The sequence below is a fragment of the Taeniopygia guttata genome, chromosome 15 (genome assembly GCF_048771995.1).
Source record: "Taeniopygia guttata chromosome 15, bTaeGut7.mat, whole genome shotgun sequence".
In the NCBI taxonomy this organism is placed as follows: domain Eukaryota; kingdom Metazoa; phylum Chordata; class Aves; order Passeriformes; family Estrildidae; genus Taeniopygia; species Taeniopygia guttata.
Window position 1 is genome coordinate 10,118,876 of NC_133040.1, and position 19,137 is coordinate 10,138,012.

A 19,137-nucleotide genomic window follows, 5' to 3' on the forward strand; every position below is an offset into this window, starting at 1 on the left:
GGTCAGTGGTGGCCTTGGCAGTGCTGGAGGAATGGTTGAACTCAATGGGCTTTGAGGGCTTTCCCAAACTGGATGATTCCACCACTGGAAGCGCTGGAGGGTGCAAGGAATAACCAGAACAGGCCACCGCAGCATCCTCACAGCGCCAGGCTGGGCTGCTCCATCCACCACAGACAGGCACAAGCTCCCACAAACCTCCTAAACTTTCCCTGGGAGGTTTTCCAAGGACTGCCGTTAAATAACCAGGAAAAAAACCCAAAAACAACCACTTGGCCCTCCCAGCAGAACCCACCACCCACGGAGGCGGCTCTGGAGCGGCAGCGGCTCAGCCCCGGCGTGTGCGGGAGGTGGGGAAGCCCTGGAATAACCCGGTCCCCCCGCAGGGTGGGCGGCAGCAGCAGCAAGGAGAGATCCTGCTGCAGCATCCCGGGGGAAAGGGGGCAGGAAAACGCCTTGGGAAGAGAAGGAGGCAGGGACGGGCTCGGCACAGGCAGGGGACAAAGGCCGGTGCTTACCCTCGGTGTCCTCGGCATCCGCCTGGCCTTGGGGGCACAAACAGAGCGAGAGGGGGTGAAGCTGCAGCCCACGCACCCCCAGCCCCATCCCGGGACCTGCTGCTTCCCCGGATTTCCCTATTTATCCCTATTTATCCCTATTTTATCCCTGTTTTTTCAGGACTTCCCCATCACCACATCCCTACCCAAACTCTCAGCGGATCCCCACCCGGGGCTGCTTTGTTCCAGGATGTCCTGCAGCCCCATCCATCCCCACCGGGGACTCCTGGATGAAACATCTCCAGGCCCCATTGCTACCCCCTTTAGGACACAGGCAGCAGCCCCACGACTGCCCTGGACGCTTTTCCCCCAGAATTTTCCCTCACCAAAGATGGGAAGGAGCCCCAGAGCCTCACTGGTGGTGCTGGGGGAGCAGCACCCGCTGTCACCTACCTCGGGTGGGTGCCCGGGAGGGGAGTTTGGGGTCCGGGGCAGGTGGCTCGGCCGGGCGGGGCTCGCTCGGGGTTTGGGGTCCCTTCTTGCTGACGGGCATCGGCTGTGGCAGCATCTGCTTGGGCAAACCCTTGAAGAACCAGGCGCCGGAGCGTTTCCACACCTGCGGGAGCAGGGCCGGACCTCTCAGGCCTTCATCCCTACATCCACACCCTGTGGCTCGTCCCGCTAATTAATGAATCAATTAACACCCCCGGTTCATGCTGCAGCAGCCAATCTCTGCCCACAACCTTTGGACCCCCAAAGCTCTGTTTTCATGCCATAAAACGTCATTTTGTGTAGAAAACAAAACCACCCTGTAAGAACCACGCTCAAACAGCCGCTGGGCGAGGTTGGGCGGCGCTGGAGGCCCCTGGGAGGTTGAGTTGGTCCCATCTTGGAGGTGTGGGGTGGGGACAGTGGGGACAGTGGGGACAACGGGGACAGAGGGGACAGAGGGGACAGGGGGGACAGTGGGGACAGTGGCCACACGCACCTCCCGCTGCTCGCTGCAGATCTTGCAGAGCCAGATGGCCTGGGGCCGGTTGTTGGTGGTCTGCACCCCACACTTGGTGCACACATTCTGCAGGCAAAACAAAGATCTGAGTGCCACCTGTGCCACCAGGATGTCCCCAACCACCAGCGACTCCGGATGTGCCGGGCGATGGAAGCGGGCACCCAAAATCCGCGGTGCCCCCGGGTTTGGGGGGGTTCTGGGGCTCGGGGGAGGGGTCTCACCTTCTTGCAGTCCTCGCAGACGACACAGGCGGAGCCCCTTGTCCCCAGCTGCTCCCCGCAGAGGATGCAGCGGTTGACGCCGTCCCCCAGCACGCTGCGGCGCATGTCCTCCAGCCGGGTCATCAGGCGCCTGCCAGAGGGCACAGGGATGTCAGGGAATGCCAGGGAATGCCAGGGAATGCCAGGGGTTCTGGGAATGCCAGGAAAAAGGCAGGATACGGGGGCAGGCCCCATTGCCTTTGGTCTGGCTGTTCCTTTTCCAGATGTCGCTCCCCACGGAGCCTCTCCCTTTCCAGCTATGGGACAAAAGCACATCCCAGCAGGGAAATGAGATTCCAGCAGGTTTATATGGCACAATATCGACTTCCTGGGGTGCTGTCAGAGAGGTGACACCGGCACCAGCTCCACGACATGGAAAATCCATCCAAGGCAGCAGCTTTGTCCCTAAACAAAAACCTTTCCACCCAGTCCCAGCAGCTGCCCATGAAGAGCTGAAGGAGGAGATCCTGGAAGGCCTCTAATGAGGACTGAATGAATGAATGAATGAATGAATTTTCTAATTGTTTGAGGAACCGATGTTGCATATATTTGACGGAAATTCTTGCAGTGAAATGAAAGCCCGCTGGAGATCAGGCTGTGCAAACACACCTGGTTGCTGCAAAGGTAAAAGAACCCAAAAAGCAGAAGTTTAGGAAAGGCAGCATTGGTGAAGGAGTTTGGGAGGCAGGAAGGAGCCGCCTCCGAGCAGCCGGGAGCTGGCGTGGTGCGCTCAGCTAACCCAGAATCCTGGCCCTAAAAATAGCCCAGTGAGGGGAAAAAAAGCTGCATTATTTATGTCATTCAGTGAGGAAGGAATGAAGAAAGGGAGGAGGAGACCCAAGCCCACCAGAGAGAGCAGCCCCCCGTGGCAGCCTGACCCAAATCCGACGGAGCCGCGGCGGAAAAAAACCAGCGGGTGTTGAAAAGCTGTTTTCCCACGAGGGGTGACGGCTTCAGATTTGTGGTGACTCGGCTGCCAGTGCCTCTGAAATGCTCAAAAACCATCCACAGGTTCCCTGCACACAAAATGCCTCCAGGGTTGGGGTTGGAGGGCCAGAATTCCATAGGATCTGTGGGGAAAACTTGAATAAAGGAGCAGCAGCGCGAGGAGGGGAAATTGTTTGAGCATGGAATGGTTTTGGTTTGGATGAACCTTAAAATCATCCAGTTCCACCCCTGCCATGGGCAGCGACACCTCCCACTGCACCAGGCTGTTCCAGCCTGGCCTTGGACACTTCCAGGGATGGGCAACCTGTGCCAGGGCCTCACCACCTTCCCAGGGAGGAATTTCTTCCCAAAATGAAGCATTTTAGGGCGTGCAGGTGATCACATCTCAAAAAGCTCTCACTGCAGCCAACAGGGGCGTCTCAAAGCCACCCAGCCCAGCCAGGCTCAGAGATGTGGATCCATAATCCCACAAATTGTTCAAGCAAAGCCACATTAACACATCAGCTCTGCCAAAACCCAGCCAGGAATCTCCCACTGCTCCCAAAGCGGGGCTGATCCCGCCGGGCTCCGCTGCAGAGCTGCCTCCTGCCACTTGCAGCTGGACCTGCAGCCTGTTCCCAGCTGGGAGCTGGGCTGGGTGGGCAGCAGCAGAGCCAGACAGAGCCAGCAGCGGGGACAGGGCTGTGTTTTCACAGCTCTGGTGTCACCAGACAGCAGATGGGAAGAGTTGAGGAGTCCCTGCCAGCACCAGGAGCACGGGGGCTCGAAAAGCAGCAGTGCTGGTTCTCATCCCTGCACTGACAAAAAGCATCCTCAGAAGCACAGCCAGCAGGGTTTGTGCTCACCCACTTCAGGGAGAAACTCTCTGCCAGCCCAAATCCCTGCTCCAGTGTGGGATGGGGCTTGGAGCAACCTGGCCTGGTGGAATGTGTCCCTGCCCACGGAATGAGAGGAGATTTGAGGTCTTTCCAACCCAAACCATTCCGGGATTTACTTGAGAGGTGCCGTGGTCCATCCCTGCCCTTCACATCCATAGGTGGTTCCTCTCTAGAGAATAACCCAGCTCTGGAGCCACCCTCCACCCCTGCTGCCTTCCCAAGCCCCAGAGCCTGTGGCAAACACAGAAATCCCAGAGACTCCAGCAGAGCTGCATCTCCCCACAAACACCCAGCCAGCAATTCCAATTAAAACCTGGATTCTGGCTGCTCCCCAAGTGTTATTTAAAAGCAATTAACCCCAGCCCACATCCCATGGAATGCATGATCCCCGCAACATCCAGCTTTTATCATCCCCCAGCTCAGCAAGGGGGAACATTTTGGGGGGAAAAAAGCTCTTTTATTCATGGACAAACCCCACATCTCCTGCAGTTCCTCCTGCTGAGCTGCAGGAGCTCCAAGCAAAGCAGCTTCCAGTTGGAAATCTGCAAGCCCAAACAAACTTATTATAGAAACTGGAACAAATGGCACAATCAAAGGGAGGGAAAAAAAAAATAAAAAACAACAAAAAAGAGGAAAAAGCCTTTGCATTTCAAGAGATTCATTATTTAGCTGCAAAAATCTCTCCCAGGCTCTCATTTACCACGAGCTGCTCCTTAAGTGGGATTTTTGAACCACTGGAAGGGCTCAGCAGCCAGGACACACCTGTGGCACCACTTGCAAGCCAAGTACATTTCCCTAATTAAAACATCCATTCAAGAGGGAAAAATGGGCTTTTTTGGGGTTGTTTTTTTTTTCTCCCCCATGACTCAAATGCTGCTGGGAGAGAACTGTAGAAAAATTTCAATTTAAAACCCTGGTGTGAACCTGGCAGGAAGAAAGGGGAGGGGGTTGTGCCCAGACCCCAGGGCTGAGAAACTCTTGATAAAGGCATCAACTGGGAGAAAAAAAGCCCAGATTTGTTTCCAGCTCCATCCAGCATCTCCAGAGATCCAAACCCATCCCACTAATAACCCAGGCAAGCCCTGCCCTCACCAGGAATGTGATTTCTGCCTTCCCAAAAGCTTTTCTCTCCGCTGGATATCATTTCCTCCTCACTTTCATTGCACATAACCAGCCTCCAGCTCATCCCTTTCCCTTCCACGGCTCCAGCAGCATCTTCCTCCTCATTATCTGCATTTCAACTCCCCAGGAAATATCCTTCCAACTAAATGATTATTCCATGGAACTCTCAGCATTGCAGCAGGAGAAGAGGGGTGGGAAGAGGGACAGAGTGACCAGAACGAGCCGATAATCCCAGGAAATGAGATTTAACAACAGAACAGGAGTTTGCTGTGTTTAAATATTCATCAGAACTGCAGAAATGAATGGCCAAGATGTCCTTAATGGGCTTTAAATTGTGGCAGGGAGGACTTTTAATGCAGCAAAAAGGGTGGGAGAAGGACCTGACCCAGGCCACCGAGATCCACGTGCTCCTCAGTGCCGTGCAGGGATGGGCTCAGCCACCACATCCACGGTGAAAAAATTCCAGTGAAACACAAAGGAGGTCACCAAGAGCCTCCAGAATGAAGCCCAGCCTCATCTCCATGGGGAAATCATGTGCCTTAAAGGGCTGAATATTAAATTAAGGCTCATTTTCCTGGTGGAAAAGGGACAAGAAAAGCAGCCAAACTCCAGATTAAGGGAAACATAACTAAAATTGGGATGAGAAATGAGAAGCAATTTTCCTCCCCTCCAAGTGGGCAGGGAGCTAAAGGTAAAGCACCACTGGGGCTTTTCCAGGCTGAGCCCTCACCCACAGAGGGAAAACTCAGAGTTTTTCCAGGTATCCCATCCCATGCTCATCCAGGTGCTTGCTGAAGGTGCTACAGCAGGCTGGGAATTTTTGCAGTCTTGGAAATAAGAGAGGAGGGGGTTTTTTTGGATGGGAAAGCTCAACCAAACTCCTACAAAATCTCAAGCAGCACAAGCTGTTCCCTGGTCATGACTTAACCTCGTCTTCTCCAGAAACTGGCATCCCAGGAGATGCTCCCGGCTGTCTCCAGTCACTTCCCTGCCCTGCCTAGAGCCTGAATTTTATTGTGCTGTCTGCACACAGGGATGAAGATGCCAGGCTGTGGTCCCCACACAGCTTCCCTGCCACTGAGGTTAATGATTTAATCCCCAGGGGCTTCCATCTGCTCCTGCGTTATCCCTGTGTCCTCCCGGCCATGAGCAGCCAAATTAAAATCCAATCCCGCTGCAGAGCTGCTGCTCCTGGAGCAAAGGTGGGACCCAGGGGGACACAGGGCCATGGCCAGAGCCAGGAGCCAGCTGTCACCTTCCCTCTGGGAGAGCCAGCTCGGTGCTCTCCAGAAATATCCATCTCCACCTTGGGATGGTTTCAGACCTTCCCCTGGGTGCCAGGAGCGTGCTGGAACTCATCAGGCAGCGGAGCAGCCTGGCTAGGTGATTGATGGCCCCCAATTAGAGATGCAGAACGGAGTCAATTAGTGCCTGCAGGTGCTCCTGTGGCAGCTGGAACACAGGATGCTCACGGATTGCAGCTGGAATAGCACCAGAGTGCCACCAGAGCCACCACGCAGACCCCCAAGCACAGAGCGAGGCAGGACAAGAGCAGATCCATCCCTGCCCACAGGGATAATCCCCTTTCCCTAAAACTTCCAGCCCCATGTCCCTCATCCCAAAGGATGACCCCGAGCACCCAGCAGCTCCAGCCTGACGTGCTCCTGCTGTGTCATGCCCGAGATGATTCCAGCTCCTCTCGTCCTCCTCTGCGCCACGAGACAAAAAATTCCCCCCCGCGCCAAATGTCCCCGTCCTGCAGCCCTCATCAGCATCCAGCTCACGCATCCCACAGGATCCATCCACCCTCTGAGCTAAAAATACTCCTGCACAGGCTTAGCCTGAGCTGGGTTTGACACCCAGCCCAATTCCACAGACAACAGCTCCACAAGAGGCATCGATTTGTTCTCAAGACAAGGGGCTGGTGGGATGGAGGATACAGGAGACAGAGGGCAAAAATTGGGAAGGATTTGAGGCATGAGGAGGTTCATGCACGGCCCTGGTGGTTGGGATTCAGGATTCTTCAAATGAATCCCTCAAACAGCTCCACTTATTGAGGCAATTTCAAGCATTCACCACATATTCCCCCTATAGAATCTCACTCTGTGTCAGCTATTCCTTGTATTAACCAAAAGCAGCGTTTTCATGGAGTAATAGAATGGTTTGGGTTGGAAAAGAGCCCCTGCCATGGGCTGGGACAACTTTCGCTATCCCAGGTTGCTCCAGTATCACCTTGGACACTTCCAGGAATGGTGCAGCCACAGCTTTTCTGGGTGAGTTTTAATGGATTTATTTTTCCCTTTACAGGACTAGAGAAATCCCAGAAAAAAATCCCAGAAAATCCCAGAAAATCAGCCTTTCCATGAGCAGCTCCCCAAAGCAGCCTGGCCAGCTGAAGGCCAGCCAGCACCGCTGCCTCTAAAACGGATTATTTTGTAATAAAAGCAGCGATCCTGGATAACACCCGAGCCTCTCCCGAGCGGACGGTGCCGTACGAGGCTGATCCAGCCGCTGTCCCACATTCCCGGGGCTGAACATCCTCCAGCTCTGGTTGTGCAAGCCAACAAACACAAAGGGGCTGGCACGGCTCCCGCTGCGCCTCCTCCAGGAGGGGAACCAGCCCGGCTGCACATCCACAATTCCCAGTTTCTCATGAATGAGGATGAGCAAACCTCCTCCAGCTCGGCCAAGGAGGAGAAAGGGAAGAGTTGGAAAACAGATGCACAAAATGAAACCCTCCCAGCATGCTCAAATCCTCAGTGAGGAGTTCTGAAAAATGAGGGAATAAATCCAGCACTTCTCCATAGCCAGAGCACCCCAATATTTAAAGGAGGGAATAAATCCTGCACTTCTCCACAGCCAGAGCACCCCAATATTTAAGGGAGGGAATAAATCCAGCACTTCTCCACAGCCACAACACCCCAATATTTAAGGGAGGGAATAAATCCAGCTCTCCTCCACAACCAGAGCATCCCAATATTTAAGGGAGGGAATAAATCCAGCACTCCTCCACAGCCACAGCACCCCAATATTTAAGGGAGGGAATAAACCCAACACTTCTCCACAGCCAGAGTACCCCGATATTTAAGGGACAGCAAACTGTCCCTGAGCTGTGAGAGGGACTTTGGCACTCCCCAAAGCAGTGGGGAGTGTGGCTCCTGCCCGGGGCTGAGTATTTTGCCTGCTAGGAGAAAAAAAATTTTAAAAAAAGGAGTGGTGGATGCTTAAACTCAGTGAGAAGAAACTGCTCCTCTGCCAGGAAAAGAGGCGTGATCCCAAAGGGAACATGGAGATCCCCTCGGGAATGCCATTCCCAGCAGGGCAAGGGGATGGACACCCCGGCCTTAGCTCGTTTCACCTGGCAGGAAAGGCAACACGGGCACTTCTCACCCTCTGCACGGGCACCGGGGATGCCCCTGGTGAAAAATGAGGTGCCAGCAGCTCTGGGGACCCCAGGACCCAGAATAGAAAAATCCCCAAAAAAATCCCAGAAAATCGGGCTTTGCAGGAGTGGCTCCCAAAAGCAGCCTGGCCAAGCGAGGGCCAGCCAGCAGTGCTGCCAGGCTGCCAGATGCCAGCCTGGCGAAGCTGAGCATCAATCACAGCCCTGAGCATCACAGCCCTGAGCATCACTCAGCTCCTTCCAGAGCGGGATTAACCCCGGGATGGATCCATCACCTCTCCAACCACACTGCCAGAACAGCACCAAACTCCTCCGTGCTCTGGCTCAGCACCAGACAAGCAGTGAGCTGCTATCAAGGCTCCCTTTTCCACTGGAAAAAACCCACCTGGGATGGGAGCAGAAGGCTCCAGCCCCCCGAGGCACCCGGAGCCGCTCCCTCCCCGGCGCAGGTTCCTCCTGGCCGGGGCCCAAAGCTCCCGCAGGCTTGGTTCAGGAGAAGCTCCGCAGTGCAGAGGCTGCTGCCCAGGAAAGCAGCCAAGCCGAGCCTCCAGCCGCGGCCCCGGGGTCCCTGTGTCCCTGCCCTGTCCCCCGGTGTCCCCAGCCCGCCTTACCCGATGCGCTCCTGCTCCATCTCCTCCATCTTCTCGGCGCGGGCGATCACCCGGTTGATGATTTCCTTCTCCTCATCCGTCAGCTCCTCTCCCTTGCGCTGCCGCTCGGGCTGTGCTGCCCAACCCGCCGGGAGCCTGCGGGCACAGCGGGCACCGGGCTCCAGCCAGGGATCCATTCCCACCCCTGGCTGTGCCCTGGCACAATGCCCAAACCCCAAACACAGCCCACCTCCTCATCCTCCAGACCCCAAACCCACCTCCCCATCCTCCCAACCCCAAACCCAGCCCACCTCCCCATCCTCCCAACCCCATCCTCCAACCCCAAACCCACCTCCCCATCCTCCAAACCCAGCCCACCTCTCCATCCTCTAAACCCCAAATTCAGCCCACCTCCCCATCCTCCAAACCCACCTCACCTCCTCATCCTCCAGACCCCAAACCCAGCTCACCTCCCCATCCTCCAAACCCCAAACCCACCTCCCCATCCTCCAGACCCCAAACCCAGCCCACCTCCTCATCCTCCAGACCCCAAACCCACCTCCCCATCCTCCAAACCCCAAACCCAGCCCACCTCCTTATCCTCCAAACCCCAAACCCAGCTCACCTCCCCATCCTCCAGACCCCATCCAGCCTGCAGTGACCGACCACCCCCCCCCCCAGCTGTGAGCTCTCCATTTTTAGGGAGTTTCCTATGGAAATATTGGTTTCATACAGAGGGAAAAGTCCTTTTTAGACCCATTCCCACTATTTGCACCTTTCCTTTGGCACCCTGGAGCTCCAGGTTTGCCTGGCAGCTGTGGGACCAGGGCGGTGCTGCAGGAGTGGGTGGCTTTTTGTTTTTTTGGGAACATTTCTCCAAACATGGGAGTGTTTGTCCCTCTAACATCATTCCCAAAGGTCCTCTCACCCAGCCTGGCGCTAAGCTGGTGACAGGGTAACGTCTGCCACTCAGGGGTGCAAAAAGCAAACATCCCCCACCTTCCTGCTCATCCAAAGCCCTTTCCTGGCTCTTTTCCCCTCTGGGTTGAGCAGACCCACATGGTCTTGAGCCTTAAGTTCACGAAAACCCTGCGTGACACTTCCCAAACTTAATTGTTTTTGCATCCAAACCCAGTTTTTTTCCTGTTCCCACACCATTAAGGCAGCAGGAAAAGAGAAGTGAAAAATAAGAGATACTTACTGCTCCTTCTCACTGCTGGGAAGCACAGGGAAAGAGAGGGGAGAGGGATTAGGTGAGAGCAGAGATGAGGAGTGCCACCTCCCACCTCAGGGTGACAGTCCCCAACCCTTGGTCCCTCCCTGTGGAGCTCCACCACCCACAAAGAGCAACTCCAGACAGGACAGAGGGACAGCACGAGGTCCCTGCTCTGTCGCCACCACCTCGCTCAGGGCCTTGAGGAGCAAAACCCCCAAATGTCCCCGTGCAACAGCACCAAACCAATTCCCGGTGTCCCCACGGGAAGAACCAGTGTCACCGCCCGCCGTGGGACTGTCCCTGTGCCCTGCTGTCACCTGGCTCGGAGGGACATGGTCCTGTCACTGGGGCACATCCACCGGTCCGAGGAGCCGCCCAGCACCGCGTCGGTCATCACCGGCCACCCCGGGCTGGAGTTTGGGGACAGCAGAGCCCCGCTGACCGTCACCAGTGCCACGCAGAGGGGACCCCAACCACTCTGCTCCCCGGTGCCGAGGGAGGAGTGGAGCTTCCGGCCAGGCTGGAGGGGAAAAACAACAAAATCCCTAAAAATCACACCGGGAAAGGCTTTGTTTGTGGGATTGTAAGAGGGTTTGGAGCAGGAATGTCACTTTAGTCTGGATATTGAGACACAGGAGCCTCCAGTCACCTCCTTCCCATGAGGGCAGCACAGCCTGGATGTAATTAATGAATCCCCAACCTCACATTAATTATAGGGCTTCAGAGCCAGATGGGAAGAGGGGGATCAATTCCAGAGAAACAGCTGCAGACAAGGAAACTTTCTCCCCAAATTCCAGCATGCCTCAGTGTCCTCTCCCACACCACATTCCCTCTGGGAAAAAAAAAAATAAACCAAAAACCTCCTTCTTTCTCTTTTTGGTTTACTGAAGTTTTTGCCAAGTGGATCCAGGAGGGAAAATGCAGCACCAGGACTCCAGCAGGAGGATCTGTCCACTCCTCTCCAAAGGTTCATCCAGACAGGGTTCTTCAAACCCTTCTCGTTAAAATCCCAATGGATGCTGAATCCACAGCCTGATTGTTGCTTTAATCTCATTTTTGGAGGGGTTTTGCCCCTCCACCCACTGCTCCTACTCACTGCAGGGGGATGGGGATGGACGGATCCATTCATCCGTCACCTCTTCTGAGGGAAAACCAGATTTGATAGATTTGCCTGCGGCAGAGCTAAAAAAATTCACAAAAAACTCTCTACAGAGCCCAGCCATGGACAGGAAGGCTGCTCCCAGCCCATGGATCATTCACCTTCCCATCCTGCTGCCCTGGATTCCTCCCTGCCTGGAAGGGACCTCTCAGTTCATCCCACCAAGTCCCAAAATCAGCATCCCAGCAAGACCAGACCTCTGCCCAAACTGGTAAATGAACCTTTGTAGGGCATGAAGCAACTCCAGCAAAACTCCAGCAGAGAAACTGGGGAGATTATACCAAGGAAATGATGGAAAACGGGACCTTGCACAACTCTGAAATCACCAGCTCCACACCAGGAAAAAACACCCACCTTTCCCAGAAAAAAGAAGGGGAAAAATGCTCTGCAGGGGTTTTTTGTACATCATTCCCTGAGGAGTTGTAGAGGCTCGAGGCTCACCTTGGCTTCACGGAAAACTCGGGGATGTAAAGAAGTATTTTTGGAAAAGCAGGAGAAGGGAAGCACGTGGGTAATTAGTGCTCTGCTGGTTCACACAGAGCCTGTTCCCGAGCCAAAGCAGAAGGCTCTGATTAACAAGGTCACTTAACGAAGCAAATTGTTCATTTCTGTCCCCCCCGCCACCTCCACAACCCGCACTGCAGCACGGAATTCCCGCCGGGAATGAAACGTCCTGAGGGGTCCTGGGTGGGCACAGATGGAACAGGGAGCACGGGCAGCACCACGATGCCACCACCCCTTTTTGGGGACAGGCAGGTGGGTAAGGGACAGTCCCAAAGCCACATGGGGCAGGAATGTCCGGGAATGTCCGGGAATGTCCGGGAATGTCCACCCCAACCCTGCAGTTGGGGGAAAGAGGGGGAAATATTGGTTTTTCCTAGCAAAGAAGGATCAGGAAGGAAAACTCTTTTGCCCAGCTGGAACTTTGTGCTAATAAGAGCGAGGCCACGAGCGTTCCACATTCCACTTTGCTGCGGATGGAGCGGAGCCCGGGGCTGGCTCCTGGAGGAATACACAATCCCTTTCTCCACCTATAAATAATAGATTTGGAAAATCTACTTTGCATTACTTCCAGCAACTACCCTCGCTTGCCCTAATGCTTCTTCCAGCGTTTTCAGCGCATGGGAAAGAACAAAATGACAGCTCAGGGTGGCTCTTCCCCCCCTCTCTGCCAAATCCTGGCTCCCGAGCAGCGGGATGTGGCCATCCAAGCGGGGATCGATGGGATGCAGCAGCATTTCCTTAATGAAATGGAAATATCCCAGCCTAGGAGGGTGCCAAGACCTTCCAGGGTCTGGCTGAGCCTGAAGGGTCCCGGATCTGCTGCCCTGGTGTCGGTGGGGATGTGAGGAGCTGTCTCATCCCGAGGTTTTCCGAGGGATGCTGGCAGCTCCCGCCGGCACCGACGCGGGCACGTCCGGGGCAGAGCCAGGAATAGCAGTGAGGTCTTAATTTCTGGCCTTAAGGAAGGGCCACATGACTCCAATCACGCTGCTCCGCTCCTCGTGTGTGACGGAGCCCGTGGACTCGGCCACGCTTTATTGAACACCTCCCGTGGATCCCTCTCCCGGAGCTGCCGGCTGCTGGGCCCACCTCCAGCACCCAAAATCTGGCAGGGGCAGTGTCAGGAGTCAGCAGGTCCCATTCAACCTCCAGCAGCCGTGGGAGGGCTGGAAAGGCAGAGGGATGCCCATGGGATGAGCCCATCCCACCCCACAGGGAGCCCAGCACAAAGGGCTGCCCCGAGGCGCCCCTTGAGCCAGCTGGGAATGCCAAACCAGGGCAGAAGGGAGAAAATCCCATTTTTTCCAAGCTCCCAGGGTAAGGGTGAGGTTTTTTCCAGCCGATGCCTGCAGAGATTGTCTCCAGCAGCAGACACTGACACAGGCAACCTATTTCTCCCTCCAGCCTCCTGAGCTCTGCAATGCAGCTTTCTTAAATATTGAATAAGTCTGCTGCTCTCACCACCTGCCAGTGCCAATGATGAGGTAATTTTTCCATTGACAAAGCCTGATGTGATTAATCCGGGTGGAAAAATGCAGATTTTGGGGATCATCCACACACCTGGAACACGCAGCAGCAGCCAGACCCCAACCAGCCAACCCGAGCTGCTGCTCTGGTGCCAGGTGGGAGATTATTGAGTGCCATAGCAAGCAGGTTTGGAAGTGGAATGGATCCAAAGCGATTCTCTGTTGGGATGGTGGGGTTTGCACGTCGGCACTGGAGCGGGTTTATGCCCCACAGCTGGAGCCAGGGATGGAAAAATAGGGGATGAGGATGGAATTGCCTGATGGGGCTCATTTTGGGGTGATGGAGACACCCCCTAAGATGAGCAGTGTGAGGAGCAAATGCCAAAGCTGGGATGAGCCAGGGTGGAATTGTCTCCTCAGGGCACACACCCCAAAACACCAAGTTTGGCTGGAAATCCCTCCCAGCTGCTGGAGACATTTCCAGCATCTCCCAAGTCCATCAGCACCAGATCCTGCCCTGCTCCATGCCTGGCACCCAGGAAGGGCTGCAAAGCAGATGGAATTCCAAATTCCACCCAGACACCTGGCACAGACAGCACACCCCACATCCAGGCTTGTCCCTTCCCAGGAAAAGGACTTTGCCTGCACCATTCCCTGTGGAATATCACCATGGCTGTAGGGGCAGGCAGCAGCTCCTCACTGTCCTCTGGCTCCAGGCAGCATTTACCTGCAGAGGGGGGCAAAAAGGGGAAATATCCCCCCAAAATAGCTGCAGGAGCAGCTGTGTAGCACTGCAAGATGATCAGCAGGTGACAGGGAGGGCCAGGAGGGCAGCCCAGCCCCGCAGGGTCCCACACACCCAAACTCCCTCAAATCCCGACATTCCGTCCTTCTCATCCCATGTGCAAATTCTTTTAGAAAGTTCGGGCAAAATCGGCCACGCTGCCCACGGGATGGTGCTCAGGGAGCAGCTCACGGCCCAGGCTGCCCTGGAGAGCAGCAGGGAGGGAGCAGAGCTCAGCTGGCAGGACGCTGCTGGGGCTGGAGCTCCTCCCGGACACCCGGACAGGGGACAAGGGACAGGACAGCCCCAGAGGGAGCAGCAGGTGACACAGCCATGGCAGCACACGCTGTGTGTTCCCACATCCTCCAGCAGCCACGGGGTGGGATCAGACCCCTGACGCCCCACGGAATGCAGCTTTTGGGAAAGACCCAGAGCCAGCCCTGGGGTCACCTCATCCTTCAGCCCCACAACAAACCCTCGCAAGGAACAGCAACCCCATAACGTCCCAGGTCGGTGTGGTGCTAATTAGTTAATTAAAGCTCAGTGGGACAGCCACACTCCACAGGTGACAGTGACAGACCAGAGACAGGAAAAGCAAAGCGATGCCTCTGGTGTCCTCCAGCTAAATCCACACCACAGCCGCCGGGAGCCTTTGGGAACACCAATTCCTTTGGGCTCACCTAATGGCACTGCTGCCTTTAAATTCCCACAAGGTGCTGAGAACTGCTTTGATTCCACTCCCCCGAATTCCCAGCTCCCCGTCATCCTCCAGACAAAGCTTCGTCCCAAGGCAGCTGAGCAGCAGCTCAGTCAATTTTATTTAAGCAGCACATTGACATTTCCTCCAGCAGCTCCCTCTCAAACCAAGCACTGTCAGGATGCTGTCAGAAGGATTTACTCCCCTTGATTAATTACAGGAAAGACAATGGCACAAATAAATAAATAAATAAATAACCCACTCCTGGGTGTATCCGACTCACCCGGGCTGCCGGAGGGGCAGGTCCAGGTGAGGTCTGAGCACACCCAGAGCCCACCCGGTGCTGCCATCACCCCTCAGGAGCTGTTTAGCAATGGGAAAATCCCATTGCTAAGGGATGCCAGGGACAGGGAGCATGGCCAGAGCTCCAGAATTCCAGCAGGGACCCAGCGCTGGCCCCTGGTGCTGCAGAGCTTCAGCCGTGGCAAAAGGCTGGGAAGCACCAGCCGGGTGAGCTGGGAGGTGGCAGGTCCTGCTGGCTGCCAGGGGAGGGTGACAGTCCCCACAAAGTGCCCCAGGGATGCTGGAGGTGTCACGCCACGGGAGCAGCAGCAGGAGTGGCATGGCCAGACTGGGCAGAGGTCCCACTGCTGGGACAGCACCGCGGTGTGACTGTCCCCGAGGTCCATGGGCAGAGAGGAGCACACGGCCACCGGCTCGGGGTCTGCACCAGCCTGGGACACTCCGCGCTCCCAGTTTCCCCAGTTCTCTCCTCCGCATAACCCTCTCCCTACCTGGTTTCACGTGTCCCCATCAGCGGCACCCCAAATCCCGAGAGCTGCACCCAAAGGTGGCAGGGCTGGAGAAGGGAAGGTGAGCCTTCCTCAGGCAGCCCAGCCTCGGCAAGCAGAGCCCGTCCATTCCTTCCTCCCCTCCTTCCTCCCCTCCTTCCTCCCCGGCCCTCGCGGGCTCGGTGGGACCACCCGGAGCGGTTCATTACCATCAGCGCTAATTGGCAGCGACTGCAGTGACAGCGTCACCGCGCTGCGGGCGGCAGGAGGGCACCGAGCCGGGGCCACCGGCGAGCTGGCCCGGGGGTCCCGCTGCTGCCACCGCCCCGGGACCCGCGGGGGACACGGGGAACCCCTCCTTGCCATCCCCCGGGACGGGTCCCCCCCAAATTCGCGCACAAAGCCACGCCGAGACCCGCATTCCCACCCTTCGCCCTTCCCAAAACTGGGAATGTTTCACCCCGCAATGGGCTCCGGGCTGTCAAAGGGCCATCCACAGCCAAAAAAAATTAAAATAAATCTTTTGGCACAGCCAGCAGGGCCGGGGCAGCGCAGAGGGAAGTGTGTGAAGGAGCGGGAAGAGGAGCTGGAGCAGGGGAGGGGGTTCTCTGGGAATGGGTTCGCTGGGAATGGGGTTCTCTGGGAATGGGGTTCACTGGGAATGGGGTTCGCAGGGAATGGGGTTCGCTAGGAATGGGGTTCGCTGGGAATGGGGTTCGCTGGGAATGGGGTTCGCTGGGAATAGGGTTCGCAGGGAATGGGGTTCGCTGGGAATGGGGTTCGCTGGGAATAGGGTTCGCAGGGAATGGGGTTCGCAGGGAATGGGGTTTGCTGGGAACGGGGTTCGCTGGGGCTGGGGTTCGCTGGGGCTGGGGTTCGCTGGGAATGGGGTTCGCTGGGAACGGGGTTCGCTGGGAATGAGGTTCTCTGGGAATGGGGTTCGCTGGGAATGGGGTTCTCTGGGAATGGGTTCGCTGGGTTCCCACCCTGCTCCCACCGCATCTCCCGGCGCTCACCCAGCGATCCCTCCCGAGGGATGCCCGGCCCGGCGCCCACGGGATGCGGCAGCAATTCCCGGTGCCCGAGTGGGGCTCAGCCCCACGGCCCCGGCCGGTGCCGCCCCGCGGGATCCCGGAGGCAGATCTGAGTCAGCCCTCCAGCAGCGGCTCGCAGCTCGCTCAATCCCTCCCGGATGAATGATGCATCATCAAATAGAGCCCGGTGTCACAACATTAACAATATTTATTTTCAGGCTAAGCTGCAGCTTGGGCTTTTGATACCAGTAATTAAAGCAAATGGCTCATCTGTTCTCATCTCTGCATCCCTGGAGCCAACTGGCCGCGTTTGGAAGCTTTATCTCTTTTTTGTTGGGTTTTTTTTTTTCCTTGCAACCTCCTGGTGAGGGGGATCAGGTTGATCCACAAACACTCCCAGGGTCCCGGGAGGAGCGTGGCATGGCCCGGGCCCAGAGCAGGGGCACGGCCGGGGCAGCTGCCTTTGCTCAGAGCTCTGTGAGTGGGGAAATGAAGGAGCGTTCATCATCACACAAAGACAAATTGCTGCTCCAGCCTGCAACCAGAATTACTAGAAAGACACCAGCAAGAGACATAATCAGGTGCCTTTTCTGGAAGAACCCATCTCTGGGAGCGACAGCTTCCAGCAGCCTCAGCCCCAATCCCGAGGCGCTTTTGCCTCCTGGAGGTCCCACGTTACTCCAGAAGGGATTTTGCTGCACTTTGGTCCATCCAAAACAGGCAACACCTACCAGAGCCCTCGGGCCGCCCTGAGCCGGGCAGCGATGCCCTTGCAGAGCCCTACCAGGGAGCAGAGCACCCCAAAATGTCCCAGCAGCATCCCCCGGCCGCCGGGATTGCGGGAAGGGGCTCAGCCTTGGTGCCACCGCAGCACAGTCCGGGGACGGCGAAAAGAGACAATTTCGGGGGCTTCAACCCCCGCAAACGCCCGAAGTTGTCCGAGCACGGCCGAGCCTCGCAGCAGCACCCAGAGCCTCGCCCCAGCCGCACCCATGGGCGCTGCCAGCCCCACGCCCCGCCGGGGACCCGCTGCGGCCGCTGCCACCGGCCACCCACGGGCGACACCGCGGGCTGGGGGTGTCACCCACCGCCCGCACGCTCCGGGATGCCGCAACTTTCCCCGGGCCCAGAGCGGGGTGCGGGGGCGAGGGGGACCCCCGGATGAGCATCCCGACCCCCAGAGCCGCATCCCGACCCCCAGAGCCGCATCCCGATCTTTGTCCCTGCGGAGCCCGCGACACCTCCTGAGCCCCCCCCGCCACTGCCACGCCCCGGGGCACCCCCGATCCCCCCTTACCTGGGCCGGGCTCCCGGGGTTTGGGGGTGCCGGGGTCCCGGGGCCGCTCCCCGCGCACGGCCGCGCTGCGCGGCTCCGGTGGCAGCACTGCGGACGGCGCGGGGAGGGGACACGGGAGGGGACACGGGAGGGGACACGGCCGGGGCCGCCCCGCTCCGCGCCCCGAGGAGCCGCCCCCCTCCCAGGCGCAGCCGCTCGGCCCCTCTGGCACTGCCCCTGTTGGGGAGGGGGCAGCGGGACCCCCTGAGCTCGTCCTCTCCTCCAGCCCATCCCCTCTCCGCGTCTTTTCCATTCATGCTCCTCCCCAACCCTCTCCTACCCTCATCTTCCATCCTCATTTTATTTTATTTTATTTTATTTTATTTTATTTTATTTTATTTTATTTTATTTTATTTTATTTTATTTTATTTTATTTTATTTTATTTATTTTATTTTATTTTATTTTATTTTATTTTATTTTATTTTATTTTATTATACTTTTATTTTATTTTTTATATTTTATTTTATTTTATTTTATTTTATTTTATTTTATTTTATTTTATTTTATTTTATTTTATTTTATTTTATTTTATTTTATTTTATTTTATTTTATTTTATTTTATTTTATTTTATTTTATTATCCCATCCTATCCCTCTCTTCCCCGCTCAGGTGAGACCCCACCTGCAGAGCTGCTCCCAGCACAGGGAGTCCCTGGAGCTGCTGGAGGGAGCTCAGAGGGACACAAAGTGGCTCCCAAGGAATGTTCACCTGGAGAGGAGAAGCTCCAGGGAGAGCTCAGAGCCCCTCCCAGTGCCTAAAGGGGCTCCAGGACAGCTGGAGAGGGACTGGGGACAAGGGATGGAGGGACAGGACCCAGGCCTCATCCTGGCCAATCCTCATTGTCCAGCTGGATTTCACCACTTCCCCACGAAAGGTTTTTCCCCAGCTGCAAGTACCCCCCTCCCCATGAAAACCCTGCTTTGGGGGCATGCAAAGAGAAATCCTAAAGAGAGAAATCCATGAGGATGGAGCTTTTCCCTGCCTTCAGCCAGGGAAGCATTGCAGCACTGAGGGCTGAGTGTTGATTGGCATCAGAGGGATCCTTGATGGACATTTTTTCTCTTCCAGGCCCAACTGTTTTTATTTAGCAGAAGAATTGCCTCGCTCATGCAAAATACTTGGAGAGAGCAGCACAGAGACTTTCAAACTGATCTGTCTTGACACCTTCCTTGGAGATTCACAAAAAGCAGCATCGATTTGAAAATCAGATCTAAAAGTGGCTTTCCATAAAGGAAACAAAGCAACACCTGCACTTGTCTGTTCTAAATCCCTGCCACTTCCACTCTCCTTTTATTTTTTTAGCCCCTCTTCGAAAATAAAAGAGCCAGTTGGAATTTTTTTTGTGGAATTGGAAGTACAGTTTGGCAGTCTGGCAGATCCTCCAGCAGATCAAAGCAGGGAGTGCTATATCTTTATTTATATAGTCATTTTTATATTCATTGATA

At 55.9% G+C, this 19,137-nt stretch overlaps 1 protein-coding gene across 4 annotated transcripts in view; it reads right to left on the reverse strand.

Moving 5' to 3' along the window:
- Positions 1 to 17,807, reverse strand: part of RPH3A (rabphilin 3A) — a 29,627-nt gene extending 11,820 nt beyond the window's left edge. For 2 of the 4 annotated variants that reach the window (XM_072936059.1, XM_030285401.4), the window contains exons 1-8: positions 17,653 to 17,807; positions 10,238 to 10,440; positions 9,906 to 9,920; positions 8,726 to 8,860; positions 1,725 to 1,854; positions 1,483 to 1,569; positions 948 to 1,110; positions 516 to 542 (exon numbers count right to left, since the gene is read on the reverse strand). In XM_072936059.1, the coding sequence (XP_072792160.1) occupies positions 516 to 542; positions 948 to 1,110; positions 1,483 to 1,569; positions 1,725 to 1,854; positions 8,726 to 8,860; positions 9,906 to 9,920; positions 10,238 to 10,314 (634 nt within the window). In that variant the 5' untranslated portion in view covers positions 10,315 to 10,440; positions 17,653 to 17,807. Of the gene's footprint in view, positions 1 to 515; positions 543 to 947; positions 1,111 to 1,482; positions 1,570 to 1,724; positions 1,855 to 8,725; positions 8,861 to 9,905; positions 9,921 to 10,237; positions 10,441 to 15,324; positions 15,438 to 17,652 lie in introns of those variants that run through there. The other 2 variants (XM_030285402.4, XM_030285404.4) reach the window with 2 other exon arrangements.
- Between the last annotated feature and the right edge of the window lie 1,330 nt (positions 17,808 to 19,137).